The 23459-nt window shown below is 39.0% G+C and overlaps 1 protein-coding gene across 1 annotated transcript in view; it reads right to left on the bottom strand.

Moving 5' to 3' along the window:
• ADAMTSL1 (ADAMTS like 1) overlaps nucleotides 1-23459 on the bottom strand; it is a 696807-nt gene that overhangs the window by 340526 nt on the left and 332822 nt on the right. Inside the window, exon 4 of the mRNA XM_036260364.1 lies at nucleotides 8264-8309. Coding sequence (XP_036116257.1) covers nucleotides 8264-8309 — 46 coding nt within the window. The remainder of the gene's footprint in view (nucleotides 1-8263; nucleotides 8310-23459) is intronic.

Genomic DNA, 23459 nt, shown 5'->3' with positions numbered 1-23459 from the left:
TTAAAATCATTCAGTTCGACCCTCTCATTGTCTGGGTGCATAAACTAATTATATGCACCAAATTAAAAATTTGCCCCGGATCATTCTATTCTCTCTGGTCACAGAGCTGCTGCCGTTGCATCTTGTTGGAATGCTGCACCCAAGACATTCCACAGTAACAATACTGGAGAGCATGACAGTGACTTGTGTCAAACTGAGGATGAAGCGAAGTGGCTTAGGAAAAGACATTCTACTTCTAAAATGTATCTCAAATCTTCCCACCAGTGCCAGTCCAGTCCAAGCAACCATTACCACTCACCTGGACTACTGCAATAGCCTCCCAGCCAGCATTGCTGCTTCCATGCCCTTCTTTGACACCCATCTCCAGAGTGACCCTGTAGCCAAACCTATCCCCTGTAATCTTAAATTTAACTCCCTCCTTAACGTTCTCCAGGAGTTTCCCTTTGCACTTATACTCGATGACATCTGCATGATCCAGCTCTGGTCTACCCTCGGGCTGTCTATCTCTTATCTTCTAATACTCTTCCACCTGCATACTATACTCTAGACATGGTAGGCTTTGAACACACTGATTTCCTCCACAGTTCAGAGCTTTTGTACTAGCTGTTCCTTCTATCAGGATTGCTCTTCCTCTGATATTCACAGAGCTGATTCCTTCCTGTCACTCAAATGTCACTTCGCAAGTGGACTTCCCAGACCATCCTTTCTGAAGTAGGCACCAATCACCCAATTCTCTGCAGAACACTGATCACTACCTGATTTTATACACACACACATACAGAGAGAGAGAGAGAGAGAGAGAGAGAGAGAGAGAGAGAGAGAGCGCGCGAGCGCACGCCAGGATACCTTCTTATACTATTTCTAACTGATTCAGATAGACTATTTTCATTCTTAAGTACGTAGTTCATCTAACCTTTCCCTATTTACACTCCCTGCTTTTTCCCCAGGAAAGTTGCAAGGCTCTCTCCTTCCGGGAGGAAAGACTAAGGATACTGTTAGGAGAAACAGTAGGTGTGAACTGGCAAACCCATCGAGTGAGTCATTTAGGGCTCAGAGATCTTCCCCGAGGCCCCTCAGAAAGGTCTCCTAAGGTCACATCTTCATATATATTTTTAAAAACAATTTGTTTGCATGTTTGTTCATAATCTGTGTTCTCCCATTAGAATGAAAGCTAAAGGAAAGCCAGGTCTTGGTCTTCTTCACCAAACTATCTCAGTACTGAGATTAATCCTTGTGCTCAATTATTTTTTGAATGAATGGAGAATGTTTTGTCTTCATGTGCTAAAAGCATTGTTATTTGTTTTAACCATTCCTTGGAAGTTAGAAATCCTTTGCCTACTCACCTCCCTAGGAGTTCTAGAAGAGATATAAAAATGTGGCTTCCTGAATTTAATCTTAGAGTTTTGATTTTTTTAGAATAATAATGTTTTGCAGAGGAGCAATAAAATCTTTATAAAGAACTTAAGAGCACCATCGGCTCCCACAGGCACGTTGGCCTATTGTGTTGCTAATTGTAGTCACTGTATCCTAAACCAAAAATCATGTGAAGATTAAGGATAGCGACAAAAAGATAGTTTGTGAATAACAGCATTTATCTAAACACTTTGGAAGTCAATTTAAAATGCTGAATTAGCCCGGTCAGTGTGGCTCAGTGGTTGAGTGTCGACCCATGCATTAAGAGATCGCTGGTTGGATTCCCTCCCGGTCAGGGCACATGCCCAGGTTGTGGGCCTGGTTCCTAGTGGGGGGCGTGCAGGAGATGGCTAATCAATATTCTCTCTCATCGATGTTTCTATCCCTCTCTCCCTCTCCCTTCCTCTCTCTCTAAAAAAAAAATCAATAAAGAAAAAAAAATGTTTTAAAAAACTTCATAAAAACTAAACTAAACTAAAATGCCTAATTAAGCCCAGCCGGTGTGGCACAGTAGATTGAACATTGTCCCATGGACTGAGAGGTCCCAGTTCGATTCTCGGTCAGGACACATGCCCCCTTGCAGGCTCGATCCCTAGTAGGGGGTGTGCAGGAGGAAGCTGATCAGTGTTTCTCACATGGATAGTTCTCTCTCTCTCTCCCAAATATCAATAAAAATATTTTTTAAATTAAAAGAAAACAAATAAGAAAATGCATAATTAAGATCAAGGGGTTCATATTAGAGATTTAATTTGAATAAACTTGAAGATGTGACCTAAGGAGTCCTTTCTGAGGGGTCCCAGGGAAGATCTGAGCCCTAAATGACTCACTCGATTGGTTTGCCAGTTCACACCTACTGTTTCTCCTAACAGTATCCTTAGTCTTTCCTCCCAGAAGGAGAGAGCCTTGCAACTCTCCTGGGGGGAAAAGCAGGGAGTGTAAATAGGGAACGGTTAGATGAACTATGTCCTTAACAATGAAAACAGTCTACCTGGATCAGCTAGAAATAGTGTAAGAAGGTATCCTGGCTCTGAGAACTATGCAAACGTAATGGGAACTTGAACCTTCTTATTGATATTGATGTACTCTGTAGAGTGATTAACAAAACATTAAAATTTATGAATTAATTTTTCAGGCAAGCCAGAAAAATTGGGAAACTGAGGAGTTGTTTTCTCCTCCTTGGCCTTGGGGAGCAAAAACCCAAAGAAATGTTATATGTAGCAGCTCTACAAAGGAGAGAAAAAGTGTGAATCTTTGGAAGAGACATGGTTCAGAAGAGCCCCAGGAAGCTGTCCAGAGACTAAGGAGTGACCCTGGAGGCTTAACTAACAAGAGATCCTCAAGTTTTTCCAAAACAAGTATCTGAAAGGAGAACACTTAACTGAATATTTCTGAACTTCTTAGTTTGAAAAAAAACTGGAATGTGATTACAAAAAGAACTCTTTCTTATGAGATTTTTTTTTATTTGTTTTCTTGGCAATGTTGCTTCTGTCATGGCCAAAAGCCAGAAAAAAATGCTTTAAATCATTTGAAGATTCTAGATTCTCATAAAAAACTCAGTGTCAGTTTGATTCTACAAGCTAGAAAGTGTTGGCTCAGGCAATGCTATGGGTTTTAAGTCAAACTGGGTCAGAGTCTTAGCCTGCATCTGTCCATGAAAATGCTCAGAACGAGAGCAGGGAAATTGTGGGATGTTTCTGAGCAGCTTTAAGGAAAGGGCAGGCAAACATCTGCTCATGATGCTTTAGGCATTCATCTCCTTAGGGTATTTTTGGATTCTTTCCACTATTCTAAAAGCTAGAAAGAAAAGGATAAGGCAAGGAGATTCTTTAACATTATGGTGGTGTTTTTTTTTGTTGTTTTGTTTTTTTTTAACTGGTATATAAGATCAATATAATAAAAGGGACAGTAAAGAAAACCAATAAGCTAAAGTATATTTCCTCCAAAAAATTTTTTTCATAATGTTTCTTAAACACATTTGGTCAATACTACTTTTTTAAAAAATTATTAAAAAAATACCAAAATACCCTGTAACTATTTGACCCTTTTCATCAGTCCACAGTTGAATGAGGGTTGTATGTGCACATGAGTTTGTGTGTGTAAGTGTGTATGTATGTGTGTGTGTGTGTGTATGTGGTAAAGGCAATGACATAAGTCATGTTATCTGGCACCTGGTATTCTAAATGGAAACAGAGAAATAAACTAGGCAAAATTTTCTATTGAACAATTACCCTTATTTCTAACTACCTTCTAGTTCCTTATACACTCTCTGGCCAGGCATTTGAAAGTCAGGCATTTTTTTTACTCATTTTAGTCTCTCCCATCTCATCTGTATTCTGACCATAGGTCACTTGCAATATCCATTTTATCTATTACTGCTTCAGTGTAGGAGATGCTGGACTAAGTCCTAACCCCTGCTGTCCATGATCTCTGTCAGATCAAGCTCTCTAACCTTAGTAGAGTTCTCTTTGTTACTCTAAAATTCTTTTATTTTGCATTACTGGCTTCCATTCAATTTCCTTAGTGGCTATTCTAGTTCCTCTATGCTCATTTTCTCAAGTCCAACTTACCTCCTTCACTTTCAGTGGATGACTGAGAAAACTTCTCTATGTAGATGCTTGAGTCTGTTCTTAAAGCAGTCTCAATTTTTCTCTTTTGCAGAAATCTTTCTTAACCCTCATCCTTTCTATCTCAACTTGTGTCTGTTTTCTAAGAATAAAGTATAAGTCCTTTTCTTTTATCAAGATTTCTTCTTTCACTTACTATCTCCTTTGGCATCAAGTATACCCTTACCTCCACATATCATCAGTCTCTCCCTTAGATCAACTAATCTCTCTAGAGTCTCTCATTGTGAAAATAAAGGACCTATTTGCAGAAAACTACAAGACATTGAAAAAAGAAATAGGGGAAGATATAAAAAGTGGAAGCATATACCTTGTTTATGAATTGGAAGACTTAACATCTTAAATGTCCATACTACCCAAAGCAATCTGTAGATTCAATGCAATCCCCATTAAAATACCAATGACATATTTCACAGAACTAGAACAAATACTTCAAAAGTTCATATGGAACCAAAAAAGATCCCCAATAGCCAGAGCAATCTTGAAAAAGAAGGACAAACTAGGAGGAATTACAGTATCAGATATCAGGTTATACTACAAAGCCATTGTAATCAAAACAGCCTGATACTGACACAAGAACAGGCATACACACCAGTGGAACAGAACAAAGAATCTGGAAATTGAGCCAAGACATTATATTCAACTATTATTTGACAAAGGTGGCAAGAGCATACAATGGAGTAAAGACAGCCTCTTCAATAAATAGTGTTGGGAAAATTGGACAGTGACATGCAAAAAAATGAAACTAGACCATCAATTACACCATACACAAGAATACACTCAAAATGGATAAAAGACTTCAATGTGACTTGTGAACCCATAAAAATCTTAGAAGAAAAGTAGGCAACAAAATTTCAGCCTTCATACACAGCAGAATTTTCCTGATACTATGCCTATGGCAAAAGAAATAAAGGAAAAAATGAACACATATAGGACTACATCAAACTAAAAAGCTTCTTCACAGCTAAAGAAACAACTGTCAAAATGGAAAGGGAACCCACTGTATGGGAGAGCATAATTGCCAATGATACATCAGATAAGGAGTTAATATCCAAAATACATAGAGTGCTCATACAATTCAACAAAAGGAAGACAAAGAACTCAATTAAAAAATGGGCAGAGGACCTAGACACCGCTCCAAAAAGGACATACAAATGGCCAAGAGACATATGAAGAAATGTTCAACATCACTCATCTGAGAGATGCAAATTTAAACAACTATGAGGTATCACCTCACACCTGTCAGAATGGCCGCCATCAACAAATCATCAAACAACAAGTGTTGGTGAGAGTGTGAAGAAAAGGGGACTCTAGTACACCACTGGTGGGAATGCAGACTGGTTCAGCCACTATGAAAAACAATATGATGTTTCCTCAAAAAATTAAAAATTGATCTGCCATTTGACTCAATGATCCCACTTCTAGGAATATATCCTAAGAAGCCTGAAACACTAATCAGAAAGAATATATGCACCCCTATGTTCATAGCAGCACTATTTACAATTGCTAAAATCTGGAAATAGCCCAAGTGTCTATCAGTAGATGAGTGGATTTAAAAAAGCTGTGGTACATATACACCGTGGAACACTATGCAGCTGTAAAAAAGAAAGATCTCGTATCCTTTGAGATGGCATGGAGGGACCTGGACAGCATTGTGCCAAGCAAAATAAGCCAATCAGAGAAAGACAAACACCACATGATCTCACTTATTTGTGGGATATAATGAACAAAAAAGGCTGATGAACAAAATAGACCCAGAGACATAGAAAGGACGATGGTTCAGACTGACAGACCTCAGAGGAGGAGGGCAGGGGGGATGAATGAGATAAATCAAAGAACTTATATGCACGTATGTGTAACTAATGGACATAGACAACAATGCTGGGGGGGGTGGCGAAAGGAGAGGAGGGTGTCTTGGGGGAAAAAGGAGAAACATCTGTGACAAAAAATAATTTAATAAAAATTGAAGAAAAAAAGAGTCTCTCATTGTGAACAAACAACCCACCCACCTTTTCGTGACTCTGCAAATGATGAGATGTTTCTATTAACATTTTATAAGAATAGCTTATACCCATAGATTCCAATTCCTGGAATCTTGATTTTGTTCCTAATACACTACAGAAACTACTCCCCCATTGGCCTTTTTTCATACTTCAATCTCTTGGCAACATTTATCCTACTTAACATATTCAGGAATTCTCTCTTATTTCTTTTTAAAAATATATTTTTATTGATTTTTAAAGAGAGCCAAAGGGAGAGGGAGAAAGAAAAACATCCATGTGAGAGCAGAACATCAATCAGCTGCCTCCTGCACAACCCCCACCAGGGATTGAGCCCACAACCCTGGCATGTGCTTTGGGTGGGAATTGAACCAACAACATTTTGGTGCAGGAGACAACACCCAACGAAGTGAGCCACACTCACCAGGGCTCTTATTTATTGTTTTACTTCTCTCATGGCACCTTTCTTTGATGGTTTACCCAGCACTATGTTCTCTTCCTGCCTGAATGCAGACGTTCACCAAAGTTCAGAGATTCCCTTCTCTCATCATCCTATACACTCTGCCAAACAAACTGCTACCAAATCTTCAAATTCTGTATTTCTTACTTTGTGTTTCTATGTTTTGAGCCCCATTCTCTTTCCTTAGATCAAACCCCTATTGCCTAGTTGAACATACCGTATACAACTCCAACCTTCATGCCCAACTCCATGGTGTCCTTAAATCAAATTATTTTCTTCTCCCAAATTTCCTCCTAACATTTTACTTTTGATAATGACATTTCCCATTATTCCAGAAGGTTTGCATTTGCCAAATATCTACTGTGTCCTTACTGTATGTAAGTCATAAGTTCTAGGCATTGGGGATACGAGAGTGGACAAGATGAATGAGTCTCCTATCCTCATGGAATTTGCATTCTAGATGAGGAAAACTGAAAACAAACAAATAATTAAATAAGATAAATTTGGTAGAGGTAAATGTTATATAAAAAAAAAAGTAAAATGTGATTGATAGACTATTGTGAGGGATGGATTTAGGCAGTGGGACAACTAAATTAGACACAATGATCCAGGAAACCTCTTTGAGAAGGTGGCATTTGAACTGAAACTAGAATAAGGAGAATGCCCATCTAGCAAATACTGAAGAAAGAGTTTCTCTAACGATGGGGTAAGCGAATACAAAAGTCTAAATATGCACATGACTCTGTTTCCTTTATTCCAACTTCAGCTTATCACCAATTTTAATTGCTTAAGTCTTACAGAGTGACCTGGATTTTGATCCTTTTTGTATGTATTTCTTCCTTGTTAAACTTTCATTACTTCTTGCTCTCTATTTCCTGTTCCAGTGCATTGCTCAGGTCACTACACAATGAGAGTGAAAATGTAACATCATACTCTCGATCCAAAATCTCTATTAACCGTTTTTCCCCCATTACTCACTGAACTAATGTAAACTTGTAGGTGTAACATTCAAATTTGGTCTTGGTATAACCTCAACATACCTTTCAATTTTTCTCCTCCACACTGCTAAACACAATCTACCCAAATTAGTGTTCAGAACACACCTTAGATATTCCTGCCTTCAAAGTTGCCCATTATGTCTCCTGTACTTAGACTGGCTGTCACCCCCTCCTACCCAATTTGGGCAAGGCACAGCCCTCTTAGGTCTATGTCAAATCACCTTTTCCTTGAAGACCTTTCACATTTATCTCTCTTTTTAAGACACAAAAACCTGCATCCCTTTCTACAGCATCTGTCATACTCTGATCTATCCTCTCTCTCTGCATCTCTTACTGCATCAGCAGATGTTTGAAGGCAGTGACCACATGTTGTTTATCCTTGCACTAATGTAGTGCCTCACACAGTGGGTAAGAAAGAGCATTTGTTGAACGTATAAATGAATTTGCTAAATCTGAGTTTGATGAACTAATATTCATTTCATGATACCCTGAGTGGTTTTCCTTTTGTCATTCCTCTTACTCGTTCTCATGAGACCTAGATATACAAAGTCAGAATGCACAGAGGAAATACAGAGAGTCCTGGTCATCAAACAGTGGGGTTAGTTTCAATATGGCCCAAATTGTAAAAGTTTGTACTAAGGAACATGAAAAATACTTATTTTTCAATGCTGCATAATCCATGTGGTATGAGACAAATTATTCTCATTGAAGTGATAAGTGATAAAAATTCAATACTTAAAAAATACATAATCATATAGCCCCAGTACTTACCACATTACTGCATGTTCTATACCGAATATTTCTTCCCTCGCAGCTCCTAGATGATAAAAAGAAAAACAAACACCACATTACTATCTATGAAAGGTTCAACATTTGAACTATTTTCTTATAAAAAGAATTATCTCTTAATATTCATATAAGGGCCTCTCTTTTCTTCTGAGAACATTCTTAGAGGAGTTATTATCAAATACTGAATTGAGCAGATCTAAAGAAGTTGTATATATAAATTGATTTCTCCATGAGGATTGAAACTAAGCATTTATTGTGCTTCGAAAGTTGTCAAAATAAGTTCTTATACTTAGTCTTTATTTAACCAAATAAATACTAATGTAAGGTTTTCTGAAAAATATTAATATTAAATGAATCCTATCTTAATTACTTCTGGGATAAAACTGGAGATATTTCACAGAAAAATTAGATTGTGAATATAATAAAAACTGCACTTAATATTTAGCATGTCTTATAACATTATTAAATGAATATAAAAATCATAATTCTTAAAGAATTATTTTTATTTCTAAAATACACGTTCATTGTAGAGATTTTAGAAAAGAAGGATTACCTAAAAGAAAAAAAAATCCCTCATAGTTGCCTCATCTAAAGATAACTACTATTATTTGATTTATCAATTTCTCTCCAGTGTGGAAAAAAAACAACACATCACTTATACAATTTTGTAGCTTGTTTTTTCCACTTATAAATTTTTGGAGGAGTTTTCTTACACTATTAAATAATTTTAAAGACAACATTTTGAGAGCTACATAATATTCCATCAAATGAAACAATTTGTATAATTATTTTCTATTACTTAAGTAGCTTCCAATTTGGGGTTTGATAAATAAGAGTGTAAAGAATCCTATCCATGCATATGCTTTATCTAAATTTCTGACTCTGTCTTTAGGATAAATTTCTAGAAGAATTACTGGACAAAAAGGAATTAACTTTTATAAGCTCTTGATAAATTACATTCCATAAACTTTGTAACATTACATACTCCCACCAGCAATACATGGGAGTTTTCATTTTACTGAACTCTTGTGAACAAAAACAATCAATTTTTGATTAAACATTCAGTGATGACACAAGAACATCAGTACTCTGCTCTTTTCAAAATAAGTCACATTGACTTAAATGTTACACTTGAAATCATAAAAATCCTAGAAGAAAATATAAGCAGTAAAATCTCAGACATTTCTCATAGCAATATTGTTTTCTTATATATCTCCTTGGGCAAGGGAAACAAAAGAAAAAATAAACAAATGAGATGACATCAAACTAAAAAATTTATCCCTATCAAAAGAAACATCAACAGAATGTAAAGACAACCCACTGAATGGAAGAACACATTTGCCAATGATACATCTGATAAGGGGTTAATATTAAAAATTCACAAAAAACTCATACAACTTAACATAAAAAAATAAAAAAAAAACAATCAAATTAAAGAATGGGCAAAGGACCTGAATAGACACTTCAAAGAGGACACACACATGGTTAACAGACATATGAAAAAAATGTTCAATGTCACTAATCATCTTAGAAATGCAAATTAAAACCACAATGAGATATCAACTCACACTTGTCAGAATGGCTATCATCCAGTCAGAATGGCTATCATCAATAAATCAACAATCAATATGTGTTGGTGAGGATGTAGAGAAAAGGGAACAACCCTCATGCACTGTTCCTGGGAATGTAGACTGGTACAACCACTGTGGAAAGCAGTATAGAGTTACCTCAAAAAGTTAAAAATGGAACTGCTTTATGAACCAGGGATTCACTTCTGGGACTATATCTGAAGAAATCTGAAACACTAATTCAAAAGAATATATGCACCCCTATATTAACTGAGGTGTTATTTACAATAGCCAAGATTTGGAAGCAGTCCAAGTGCCCATCAGTAGATGAATGGATAAAAAAGCTGTGGTATATTTATATAATGGAATACTACTTGGCCAAAAAAAGAGAAGTTTACCTTTTGCAATAGCATAAAGGGACAGAGAGTATTATATACTAAGTGAAATAAGCCAGTCAGAAAAAGTACAATATGATTGCACTTATTAGATTGAAGCTAATGAACAAAATAAATTAACAAACAAAATGGAAACAAACTAATAGATACAGAGGACAAATGAACAGCTGTCAGAGGGGAGGGGGTTTGGGGGCCTGAGTGAGGAAGGTGAAGGGATTAAACAAAAAATTGTATAGATACAGACAATATGGTGACTACCAGAGGGAAAGAGGAGTGGGGGGAGATAGGAGAGGTTAAAGGGGGATGAATGGTGAGGAGTCTTGACTCAGGGTGGTGAACCCTCAATACAATATACAAATGAAGCATTATAGAATTGTACACCTGAATCCTATATAATTTTATTAACCAATGCCACCCCAATAAGTTTAAAAAGTCACACTTAAAAAAAAAGTAAAAACATAATACAAAATTCTGAGAGGAGGATTACTAATAATTAATAGCTATGGAGTTTGAGGTATATTTCTAAGTTTTTGTATCTTGTATAGTGTATTAATTTATTTAATCATCTCAAGAACCCTGGGAGACAGGGTACTATCATTTTACCCATTTTACAAATGAGAAAACTGAAACTTAGGGAGGGTAACTAACTTGCCAAAATCACACAGCTATTACATAATAGAGCTGAGATTTGAAACCAGGCCATCTACTTCAGAGCTTACACTCATAACTATGATGATTTACTGCCTCCTAATTCACCTCTTTGTTCAACAAATGTCCAATGAGCTCTTATGTGCTGGGCAATGCATTTACTCCTGGGAACAAATATGACGTGGCTTGTTCTACTAAGAAAATCACTCAATTATAAACCAGTGGAAGAAATGCTAGATGACTTTTGTGCTAGGTCTTGAGAATGTTATAAAAAATAAAATATCTGAAAATGGCCTTACGCAAAGACTATCTTAAAGAGATAGAAAGGTCAGAAAGGTCCTAGGCTAAAACACTTGACCATAACCAGACTGACTACATTAATATACGTTAACAATAAAATGTGGCCAAGTAAAGAAAGGACTGGCCAGGCAGAAGAATCATAGAAAAGAGAAGACAGATACATGGTTGTCAGTGCCCAGCCCAGCATCATCCCAGGGAAAGGACCAATAAACGTGAAGTCTTTCAGGTCCCATTGGCAAGGCTGTTGCTATTGCCATGCTGATGCCTCACACTAAGATGTCAATTAAAGTACTGCTCATCCCAGGAAATACCCAGTTATGATGCCATGTTGACCAAACAACTTGCCAAGAGTGATGTGGCTTTTCGTGAATGTGAAGAGACAGAGTGTGCCGGTCATGCTGACACGAGTATTCCAGTCTATGGGACAGACCGTTCTTTTTTTAGTCGTAAATCAATAAACTGGCATTTTAGTTTGAAACATTAATCCCATGGTCAAGTCATTGTGAGTCTACCTCCCAGATAAGGATCTGTTCTTGGTGTGATTGCTGGAAAATATCAGGTTTCTGAGTCTAAAAAGATAGCGGCTAGGTTCCAGTTGATGGGACACTTACAACATAATAAATCCTACAACCCAGAGGTCTTTGATAGCATGCCATTGAGACATCAGTCTTGGCAGAATGTGGCAGGCTTTCTGATTTCGAAATTCCAAGTGTGTATGTGAAATAGTGTAGAGGATAAGCGTACCCGGTTTGAAACCAGAATTCTCTTTCTGAAATCCTGGCTTTTTTCCTCAGTTTTTATATGTCAGTTTGTCTTCTGTGAAATGGGATACTATTACTTATCTTCTGGGATTATTATGTGGATTAACAGTTAATATTTATAAAGCACTTTCAAGAGTGCCTAGCCCATAGTAAGCATTGTGTAGACATTTGACAAATTAATTAAATGGATAATGGATGTAACAACATAATAGATATTGAAAGGGGGTTGAGCATATGTGAAGGAGAAACTGTAGGCAGAGGCACAGAGGTATAAAAAGACATGGTAGATGTGCAAATTTTCACGGAGTTTTCTTTTGTTCGAGTTTTGGGTTTATGTGAGGAATTGTAGGAGATACCTTCTAGATTTGAACTTGGCAATAGGCAAAGGGAACTCATTGAAGGTTTTAAAACAGAAGATACAATTATGACTTCTTGCTTTTAAAAAGTAAACTGTGGTATTAATGATTCAGACCTTTAAAACCACTATTTTCATCTTCTTTTCTTTTTTTTTTTTTTTTGATCCTCACCTGAGGACATTTTTCCATTTTTTGTTCAGGTAGAGTGGGAGGAAGAGAGAGAGCAAGAGAGAGAAACATTGACGTGAAAGGGACACATTGTAACCAAGGGCCGGGAATGGGGACAAACTGCAACCAAGGTACATGCCCTCAGTGGGAACCGAATCTGGGTTTCTCGGGACTGCAGGTTGATGTTCTAACCACTGAGAAAACCGGCCAGGGCTCATCTTCTTTTCTTTTTCTTTCCTAATCTTATCTCCCTAAAAGAAAGAATGGAAACTGAGTTTAGGGTTTGGAGATCTGGGTGTGAGACTTTGCTCCCCTCCTTGCACATGCCTCTCGTCTTCTTGGGGTCTTAGGTTTTCATCTGTCAAATGGATATTGGAATGGCAGTGCACAATGTCATGGTCACCGACTGAGACAACTCACACACACTTTGTCCACATGCCAGCGGGTTATTGCAGAGATATTGTTTACTGAAAACAAACAAAAACCTCAGAAACACAAAAAAGCAGAAAAGTTCTTGAATCAATAAGTTAAATAAGCCTTTGCCAAGTATTTCAAATTATAAATTCCTACACACATTTTAAAAGTACCCTTGGATAATAGGAGATATAAGCATGTAATGTAAAATATGGATTTAAATGCTTCAGCAAAATTAAAGAAAAACAAAAAACAAGCAAAGAGAAACACTTGCTGCAATTTCCAGACTATCCTCTAACTGTCTAATGCCTAATATTAATTGGCCAATAATTTAATTCTGTCCCTGAATTGTCTTCCATTTGCTATATTGTATTACTTACATAGTGAGAGCTTATTTAGTTTAATTGACTGAAATATGACTATTAAAGTGGCAGTGCCTGAGTTTGAAAAGATCCTCATTATTGAAAGACATTATTGAGTTGTGGATAATAACAGTAAGACTAGCCTCTACTATGTATTGTATGTCTGCTACAGGTAATCTGGGCCCAGTATCAGGTATGTTGTGTACATTATTGCTCCTCTTCCAACAACTCTACAAGGTTTTATTCGTCCCACTTAATAGATGAGGCTGAGAATAATTAAGAGGCTTAATGTCATATACACAGAAAAGAGAGAACTAGAGATTGCAACCCAGGTGTGTCTAACGCCAAAGCATATAAAACAATAATAAAAATAAAGGAACAAGATGTGCTTAGGATGTATAAAATACTAACAGTAGATTAAATCTGGAAAGCCGAGCAGAGAATTGGCCTGGGGGTTAACTGTGTGTTGTTGTTGTTATTATTATTATTTTATTTGTTTTTCCCTTTATTGATTTTAGAGAGAGAGAGAGAGAAACATCGATGAGAGAGGACATCGATTGACCACCTGTTGCATGGGGATTTGGCCTACAACCTGGGCATGTGTCCTGACCAGGAATCGAACTGGCGACCTCTTGGTGCATGGGTCGATGCTCAACCACTGAGCCACACCAGCTGGACTAACTGCGCGTTATTATTATCATATCAATATATCAGCTGCTTCTCAGTTCTGGTAAGTCCACACTAGTGCACAAAGGATGCCTGGACACACTGCACGCGTGGAACACCTCCAGGAGACCCTCGCTTGTCAGTCACATGTCATGTGGAAGAGCTACAGGGCAGAGCAGCTTGTATTTTTTAAAAGTTCGAATTTATTAAACTCAAACATAAATTTTACATAAGTAATGAAGTGACTCTTCCACCACAAGAATTTAATTCTTGCCAAGTGTAAATTTCTTCATCCAAGGCATTTATCTGGGCACAAAAGCCTCATCTGAGAATTAAGCAGTAAAATATATTTTCTTTTTCTCCGTTTTTAAAAAAGAAATAGTTTGTTAATATAAAACAGCTGAATAGTTTCCTTCACATTTAAACAAAATGAAATGTGCCTCTAGGAATGAAAACAAACATTAGAAATTTTAGTCCAAAATGGTTTCCGAGGAAAGTTATAGACCAGTGATAACAGCGAATTTAAGTCAACGCATCCTGTCAATGAAGACTAAAGTGGTTACAGGGCCGTGCTTAGGGGGAGAAGTGCTGTACCAATTAGGGACTCGGAAACTGGTTTAATAATGAAAGAACACAAGATAAATAATAATATATCCAAACCAAATTTGTACAGAAAGTTCCTGATTTATTTCAACACTTTACTCCTAGCCAGTCACTTATTAAGTTTGACGAATTCCTTCTCTCAAAAACAGCAATCACCTCAGTCACAAGTTATCTGCGAACTGTTCCGACTTTACTGCACTCTTAATAAGATTTGCACAGGCTCGAGGCCTATTTTATTCATCTCTCATTAACACGTAACGAGCTATCCAAACCCTTCCAGTACCTAAATCCTGATATTATCTTAGTTTCAAGGATCATAATTGAACAACCTGAGAAGAGATCAACTGTCATGGAAAATTAAAAGCTGTCTTTTCAGGCTTTAGCAATTTGTTGGCTTGCCCTCCTCGGCTTACATAAGGTAAGTCTTTATAAGAGGATCAATATTTTATTTATTTTTCATTAGGAATGCAAAATTCTGGTCAACTGCATCCACTTCTACTTTGAAGCTCTCCTCTTCTCCTGTCTAAGCAGACATCCTGCTGGTGACATACCCGCACTCACGCTTGGCATCAGTGAGCGGCGGAAAATCTGTCACTGCGGGTTGAAGGCCCAGAGGTCTTCAGGACCACCGCCCTTGTATTAGGCTCAGGAAGCTTTGCCTTCGATTTCCGAAGAGCAGAATGCAGCTAAGAATGGGTTTTTGTAGTTCTCTGAATACCTCCTACTTTTAACATATAAACTTTGGGCAACAAATTTTCAAACAGGACAGTCCATCTGATTACATATCTCTCTTTTTTCAGTCATCTAGAAGGAAACTGAATTCTTTTCAAGAGACATAAAACCACATCAGCAATTGAAGCCAGAATGGCCCTGGGTCCTTCCGAGTGGGTCCTAAAAAGACCGTGGCTTAGACAAGACAGACTCCCGTGTGGTATCGGAGCACTGTCTTCCCCTCACTTCAAGTGAGCGATTCAGTATCACGGGAGCTATCTAGCAGAAGCATGTCCCCAGCGAGCCAGGGAAACCACGTCTGGGGCTTTTTACAAAGACCTCAAGAGGAATAGTAAATTCTGAGAACACCGGAGAGAACCGAATGCAAATGCATTGTTGGGCTGCTTTTCATTTTCCACAGACACATTATTGTGAGAGGTTCTTTCAGGAAACAACACTTGATACCAATCAAATCCACCATCAAAAAGGAAGTGATAAAACCTCCGGACCCTGTGTGTAAAGCTATCCTCAGATGTTCACTGTCCTCATCCATGGGTCAAACTGAATGCTGAAAACGTAGGGGCGAGAACCGGAGGCCATGCTGAGCAGATGGCCAGAGATGGTCTTGCCTTGCATATAGGGCAGAAAAAGGGGGTCAATGACATGCCATCCCTGTGGGTTTCATAAGTCCCCTGTTCTCATCTTCCCTTCAGCTCTCTGCTTTACTTTTGTGCCTCAAAAGTCATCCTGTAATTCTCTGCATTTTAATTTAATTCTCTCCATGTTTGAAATAGTTATTATTTAATTTTAATTTAGTATGTCTTTCATGAGAATCAAATGAGCCTTGTTTATGTGGAAACTTGAATTGTATAACACTTGGTCCCAACAAGAGGAGTTCATTCAGCACTGTCCCTTCATCAAAAAGCATCTGCAACCCGGCTGGTGTGGCTCAGTGGCTGAGCATTGACCATGCACCAAGAGGTCACTAGTTTGACTCCAGGCCAGGGTACATGCCCAGGTTGTGAGACCAATCCCCAGTGGGGGGCATGCAGGAGGCAGCCAATCGGTGTTCTCTCTCATCGATGTTTCTATCTCTCTCTCCCTCTCTCTTCTTCTCTTTCTAAAAATCAACAACAACAACAAAGCATCTAAAGCCTGGCTGGTGTGGCTCAGTGGACTGAGTGTCACCCCATGGACTGAGAGAACATGGTTTGAATCCCAGTCAGGGTACAGGCTTGCCCCCCAGTAAGGGGAGTGCAGGAGGCAGCCCATCGATGTTCCTCTCTCACTGATGTTTCTATCTCTCTCTCCTTTCTTCACTCTCTAAACAATCAATAAAAACATATTTTAAAAAAGAGCATCTACATAAAAACAAAGTATATAGTTACCAAGGGTGAGAGGATGGGAAGAATTCAGATGTTGTTTAAAGGTATAAACTTGCCAATAGTAATAAGTCCTAAAAATCTAATGCACAACATAGTGATTATAAACAACAATATTGTATTATAAACTTCAAAGTTGCTAAGTGACTAGATATCAATTGTTTCCAATACCAAAATAAAAATGACAGTTATGTAACCTGATAGAGGTGCTAGCTAACACTACAGTGGTGATCACATTGCAATATACAAAGGTATCAAATCAACATGTTGTACACCTTAAACTTACACAATATTCTATGTCAATTGTATCTCAATAAAAATGTATCTACAGATAATCACACTTACTATATACATTCATAACATTATATCTCCACATTATTGGAGATGTTTTAGTCTGCAGTATCTGTATTAATATAAGTAGATTTGAAGTTTTTTAAACAAACATTTAATGAATGTACATTATTCTGGACAACGACTTTGAATTGTCCTTGACCCTTCCACCTGCAAGAAGATAGGTGCTCCCAGACAACCACCTATCTCAAATAATAAAAAAAGTGCTTACAAGATTCTCCATAACAAGTAATGTCTAATCTGGCAACACTTGCCTATGAAAACCCGCTCTTTAACATTAAAAGGTGTCTTTCACCTTCTTCACGGCAAACTTCATTTCAAGTCAGACAAAGCCACCGAAGTTCTAGGAACCATGCATCCTCAACAACACAACCGCCAGAGGAACCACTGGCAACAAGGAGGAGGCCGAGGTCCGGTGCTGTGGGGCCTCCCGTGCTCACAGGAAACACATCTCTAACCCCTCACACCTGCTCAAAGGCCCCTGAACCCCAGCAGGACGCCCGCCCCTTCGCATGGCCTCTTCTCACGTGACGCGTCACGCGGCTCAGGTCGGGGCTGAGGGAGAGATTTATTTTTTTTCTGGGTAGATAGATACACAAGCCAAACTATTATGACAACTTGATAAATGTAGCTTTTGAAAATGCTTTCTGTTGTAATAATACAACAAACAACAAGGAGGCACGCTGCCAGCCATCATCCATCAGGAGCTGAGCTGCCTGGGAACAGACACGGCCCTGGTGTCACACTGGCCCTTGCAATCTGCAGCCTCCAACGTGGCCTCAGGAGCCGAGAGAGAGAGAGACAGAGAGAGAGAGAGAGAGAGAGGGAACCTTAAAGCTGCATTTTCAAAGCAATTTTAAACAGAATAGGGGGTAGTGAAGACCCACCCTGAAGAATTGAAGAACGGTGCCATAAGTTGAGACCTTGACTTAAAAGCGTTTTTTTGGCACAGGTAACATTTTTGTAACCTCCGTTTTATAATTCAACACCTCTGCTCTATACTAATCTCTCATTATAAAAACATTTCCGATGCTGTCCCATCATAGAGACTCTGAGGTATGTATACAGAGAGAGTTCCTAGAGCCCTGGCCGGTTTGGCTCAGCGGTTAGAGCATCGGCCTGTGGTCCAGAGAGAGAGTTTCTACAACTTAATGTGGAGACCAAGTTCAATGTACATGGAAATGATGTAGGTTTAGGGAAGACGCTGTCAGATGACATGTCCTCTGGTTGTGTGATCTTCGCTCCCACATAGGTAACTAAAGACGGCGTCTCTGCACTTTTCCAGACTCTTGGGCAGCGGCTCAGAGGCTGCGGAGCCGGTAAATTAAAAGTGAGACCCATGTGAGGATATTACAGATTGAATTTTGGAGTTTGTCCTGCGAGTTTCAGATTGGTTTATTTGCTATTATGAGTGTTTGGTATGTTCCAAATTATAACTAGAAAACTTTCTGCCAATTTTTTTTTTTCCCCAAACAAGTATGATTTTACATATCTCTGCCTGCTCTTCAAAGACAGACATGCTACAACAAAGCATCGCGCTCTCACAAATACGGACTGGGGTTATGAAAGAGAGGAGTGTGCTTGGGGAATCTAAAAAGGAAGAAAGAAAGAACAAGGACATTGTAAACCATCATACTCACGCCCAGCACGTGACGAGCCGGAACCCGTTCCAGGGACCCTGCTGGGGAACCCAGTGAAACAAGGCCCAGTACGGTCTGAAAGTGGAAACGAACCCTGGGCAGGGTTTTCTGGTGAAGAAGGTTTTGCATGTTTTCTGGTTTACAGTCACTTAACACAGGTATTGAGTATCCAGTCTGAACCAGTCCTGAGCAAGGAGTGTGAAAGATATAAAAATGATGACTTCCCTGACCTTTAGCAAAGTTAAAATTTAATTGAAAAAAATCCACGAGTCCAAAAAGAACACACGACCTTATAACACATAGGCAACCAGGAATGGACACGATCTGGATACTAAATATCGAAGGAGCTGGGCAAAGGGACAGGTGAATGAGAGGGAAGTGACTTATGAGGACGATATTTTAGGTGGGGTGTCCTACGTGGGCCATATGAGTCCCAAGAGCGTGACAGAAGAAAGAAAGAGGAATTCAAGGAACATCGTTCCCTCCCTGTTCCTGCTTCCCAAAGTGCCACAGTAGGTTCCTGGCCCTACAGTCAATTCGTTGATTCACTCAACACTGGCTGGGTACCTATTATGTACAAGGCAGGAAGATACTTTCTAAAAAAGCAAGATAAAAACCGGGGTCCACAGTGCTGATAGCCTAATGGGGGACAGTGTCATATAAAAACCTATAACACAATCCAGACGATGTAAATGGGATTAAATTGCCTTATAAATATAGAACAGGGACGTCAGGGGCCACTGCCGTGAGTAACTTACAGTGACCTGTAGGGTTCTGAGAGGTGGGCGTGGCGCGAAGGGGCCCACACTCCCACAACCTAGACGCATCCTGCAGCTGCCAGGACTCTTCATTCCCAGAAGAAATTTTATTTCTTTTGTGTAAGGCTTATTTCACTCAGCAAGATGTGTGTGGATACAAAAAGATGAGTTTTAAAGTTCAGTTTAGGCCAGACTGTATAGAGATGTTTTCATCACCCTTCTCATGCCATGTGGACAGCTTATCGTTGTGTGTGTGTTTTATTTCCATTACAGAGCACTATCCAATTAGCTTTACAAATTGCTAATTGTAAAGGGTGTTCCTGGCAGACACGAGAGCCCTGCTGGGGGCAGCCTGCGCCATCGATAAGGTCCGCCCTGCACGGTAGATCCTGTGCTGTGGTCCTGGCCGCTCCTCACAGTCAGCCTGAGGGTCAACCCCACCCACTGACGTGCCTACAGGAATCGAGACTCCGCTGCAGCAGGAGGGTGCGCACAGCCCACAGGAGGGACTCCTGGAGCACCCGGCTCAAGTGATCAGGGAGATGCACCACTGGGCCTGCAGGACACCTGCCACCCGAGGCCACCCTGCCAAGACCGGGAGGCTGTTACAAAACATCTTTTTGTTTCTTTATTTGCTTTTCTCTCTTACAGTCTGTGTGTTTGATCAAAGTGCCTGGTGTACCATCAGCACTCCACAGTCATTTACTGAGAAGAGGAGGAGAGAGAGAGAGGAAGGGAGGGAGCGAGGGAAAGAAAGAAGGGTCAAAGGAAGAGGGAAGCAGTAGAACAGAAGGAAATGCTATGAGAATAATTTCAGGCCACAAAGAATTGTTGGCCTGATATTTGCTCTAATTTTTGAACCCTGAAACTGGATTAAAATATTTCTATAATAGACCAAAGATGAAAAGTTTAAAATGAAACTAAATAGCTACCAAAGGAAAGAGACTTTGGCTCTTTTCTGTGAACATGTTTATTTTCACATATTTACTCAAAATTGTATTTGTCACTGCAATGCATTTGGTCCCTCTGCAAATTGGCAAGGGGTGGGGGCCAGGGGTTGCTGCCTCTGGCTTGAGATCCGCCAGCAGGAAGGACATGCCCTTTATAATACATGTGCACATGCCATAAGGTTTGCAAATGATCTTACATTTGCTCAGTAGCCAAAAGAGGCAAAGAATGAGAATAAAAACAAATGTGTTTTAGCAACATCAAATCCAACTCCTCCATCTTCCCCAGGAGGAAAATGTATATTATGAAACTCTAGGACTCTCACAACCTCACCCCATACAACCCTGGAGCTGGGAATTTATGAATTATTTTGGCTAGAGACGAAAGTTCTTCAGTCCGCCCCTATCATCCAGATGTCCTTTGCAAAATGGGAGCCTGGAGAATCTCATTTTTCTTTAAAACCACTCACATTAAGAGCAACTTTTGCTCCTCTTCCTATCTAGCAGCAGAATGGGTTTTGGATGCATACACAGAGGAAAAAGACTCTCTCTCTCAGGGTCACACACTCCATCTTAGAGTTGAAGGGCACCTTAGGTATTTGTTCACTATAAATACTTATTGAAGACCTATTCTGTTCTAGGCACTGCCCCCTTAACACGGTAGATGAGAAAACTGAATCCCAGAGAAACTAAACCCAGCCAGATGTCACACAGCTAGAAAATTCGTAATTTGATTAAAAAAAACAAATAAAAGGGATGATCCATAAAAACAAAGTTTCTCTCAAAAGCAACGAAACACAGAGTTATGAGAGCTGCATTCTCCAACATCTGCCTCTCTCCCACCGGGAAGGATCTCCATCTTGACCAAAGAGTCCCACACCAAAGCCCAGCACTAGGGATGGGCTCTGCAGGTTGGCATAGGTAGTTATGGGCTTTGGCTGGTGATCACACCTAAGTATGATGTTCCACAGCATTCTATACTTATTCTTTCTGCCTCCGGGGAAAGCATCCATTCCCTTAGGTATGCGATTCTGGCATCCCTCTTTTTTTGCTCTTAATATCTGGTGCCCCTTTAATTTTTCATTTCAATCTCTCTCTCTCCCCTCACCCCCACCTCCTCCACATTCCACCACTTGCCTTACTGGTTGAAACCAAGCAAAAACAGTTAGGGTTAGATAAGCTCTCCTCACCTATTGCACAAATCGGGCTCAAACAGAGAAAATAATTGAATAGGAAGTCTTTCTTTTTGAGGGCAACAGGGGCAATGGCAGAGGGTGAATTGAAGGTGGAAAGTTAAACTCCACTCTGTGGATAAGAAATTTAATGAATTTGAGGGGAAGTAGATATCAGAGAATTTGCATAAAACACTCCATTTAGCCCTGGGCAGGTTGGTCAGTGGTTAGAGCATTGGCCTGCAGACCAAAGAGTCTTGATTGCGGTCAAGGGCACGTACCTGGGTTGTGGTTTGGTCCCCAGCCCTGGTCAAGGTCATTTAAGAGGCAACCAATCGATATCTCTCTCTCACATGGATGTTACTCTCTCTCCTTCCTCTCTCTGTTTCCTCCTCCTTCCCACTCTATCTGAAGATAAATGGAAAAATATCCTCTGGTGAGGATTTAAAAAGAACAACAGAAAACAACCCAGTTACTGGGCATTGACTTAATCATTTACTAACAACATGGAGATTTGATGGGTCATATACTGGGGTGAGCAAAAGTAGGTTTACAGTTGTAATGCAAACAATAAAATGGTTAATAAATAAAAATAATACAAGAATAAATTTTGTTTCACATACTCACGCCTGTAAACCCGCTTTTACCCACCCATGGGTATAGGCTTAATAATGGAATGGAGGAAAATTGCAGAAACCACTTAGTCCATTTACCACTGTGGGCAGGGCTGATCTTGACCAGTACTAGACAACTGGATAACTACTCAGAAAAGTGATTGCCTTGGCTCACGGTAGTGCAGGGGTGGTCACTGCTCCTACGTCCTGACATGTGGGTGTCCATGATGCGGACTGGATCATTTCATAGAAATGTAAGTGAGAAATTTAAACATAACAAAATTGTTTTATCAGGTAATTCCTTCTTTTCTTCATTATCCCAACCTCTAAATTTCCTGAGACCTGGAGACAAACCTCATCATTGCACTGTTATCCCCCTCCACAGAGCAGCAGTTCTAATACGATACGTTTAAATCATTTGGAGAGCTTTTAAAAATTGCTGATGTCAGAGATCCGCCCCCAGAGATTCTAATTTAACTGCTTTTTAGTGGGGCCCAGATATTTGTACTGATTTTTTAGAAAAGCTTTTCAGGTGGTTCTATAGTCCAGCTAGGGTTAAGAACCACTGCTATAGATATATTACATATTTAGAGACCTGGAGGAAGCTCTCTTACTTCTTTAAATATCTTGCAACTATAATTAGTAGAAACTCAGAAAAATCTACAAAAGCTTAATGATTTGGTAAACTCCCAAAAGCAGAAGCTTGTCCCTTGGACTTTTTATCCTTAGATAACTAGCAACTTGTCTAATACATTTTAGACGGTCAAGAAATATTTATTAAATGAATAAACAAAATTGAGGCAATTCAATCTTGGAAAGTTATGTGTTTCTAATAATTTATCCATTTTTTTCCCCTAGGTGATCCAATTAATTGGCATATTATTGTTACAATAGTCCTCTGTGGTCCTTCTAATTTCTAAGTTATGTGTTGTAATGTCTCCTTTTAAATTTCTGATTTTATTTATTTGCATCTTTTCTCTCTTTTTTTTCTGAGTCTAGCTAAAGTTTTGGTAATTTTGTTTATCTTTTCAAAAAACCCAAACTCTTAATTTAGTTGATTTAAAATACTTTTCTAATCTCTATTTGATTTATGCTCTAATTTTATTCTTTTCTTCCTTCTGTTAACTGTGGTATTTGCTTTTCTTTTACTAGTTCAAACCAATGACAGTAACTGTAAGGAAATTGAAGTAGTAATCAAAACCTACCAAGTAAGAAAAATCGGGACCTACTGACTGCTGATAATTCTACTAAATATTAAAAAAAATCAATATTTCTTAAACTCTTTCAAAAGATACAAGAAGAGGAGACACTTCCTAACTATTATGAGACCAATGTTGCTCTGATACCAGAGTCAGACAAAGA

The sequence above is a fragment of the Molossus molossus genome, unplaced genomic scaffold (genome assembly GCF_014108415.1).
Source record: "Molossus molossus isolate mMolMol1 unplaced genomic scaffold, mMolMol1.p scaffold_m16_p_14, whole genome shotgun sequence".
In the NCBI taxonomy this organism is placed as follows: Eukaryota; Metazoa; Chordata; class Mammalia; order Chiroptera; family Molossidae; genus Molossus; species Molossus molossus.
This window is presented reverse-complemented; position numbering and strand designations above follow the sequence as displayed.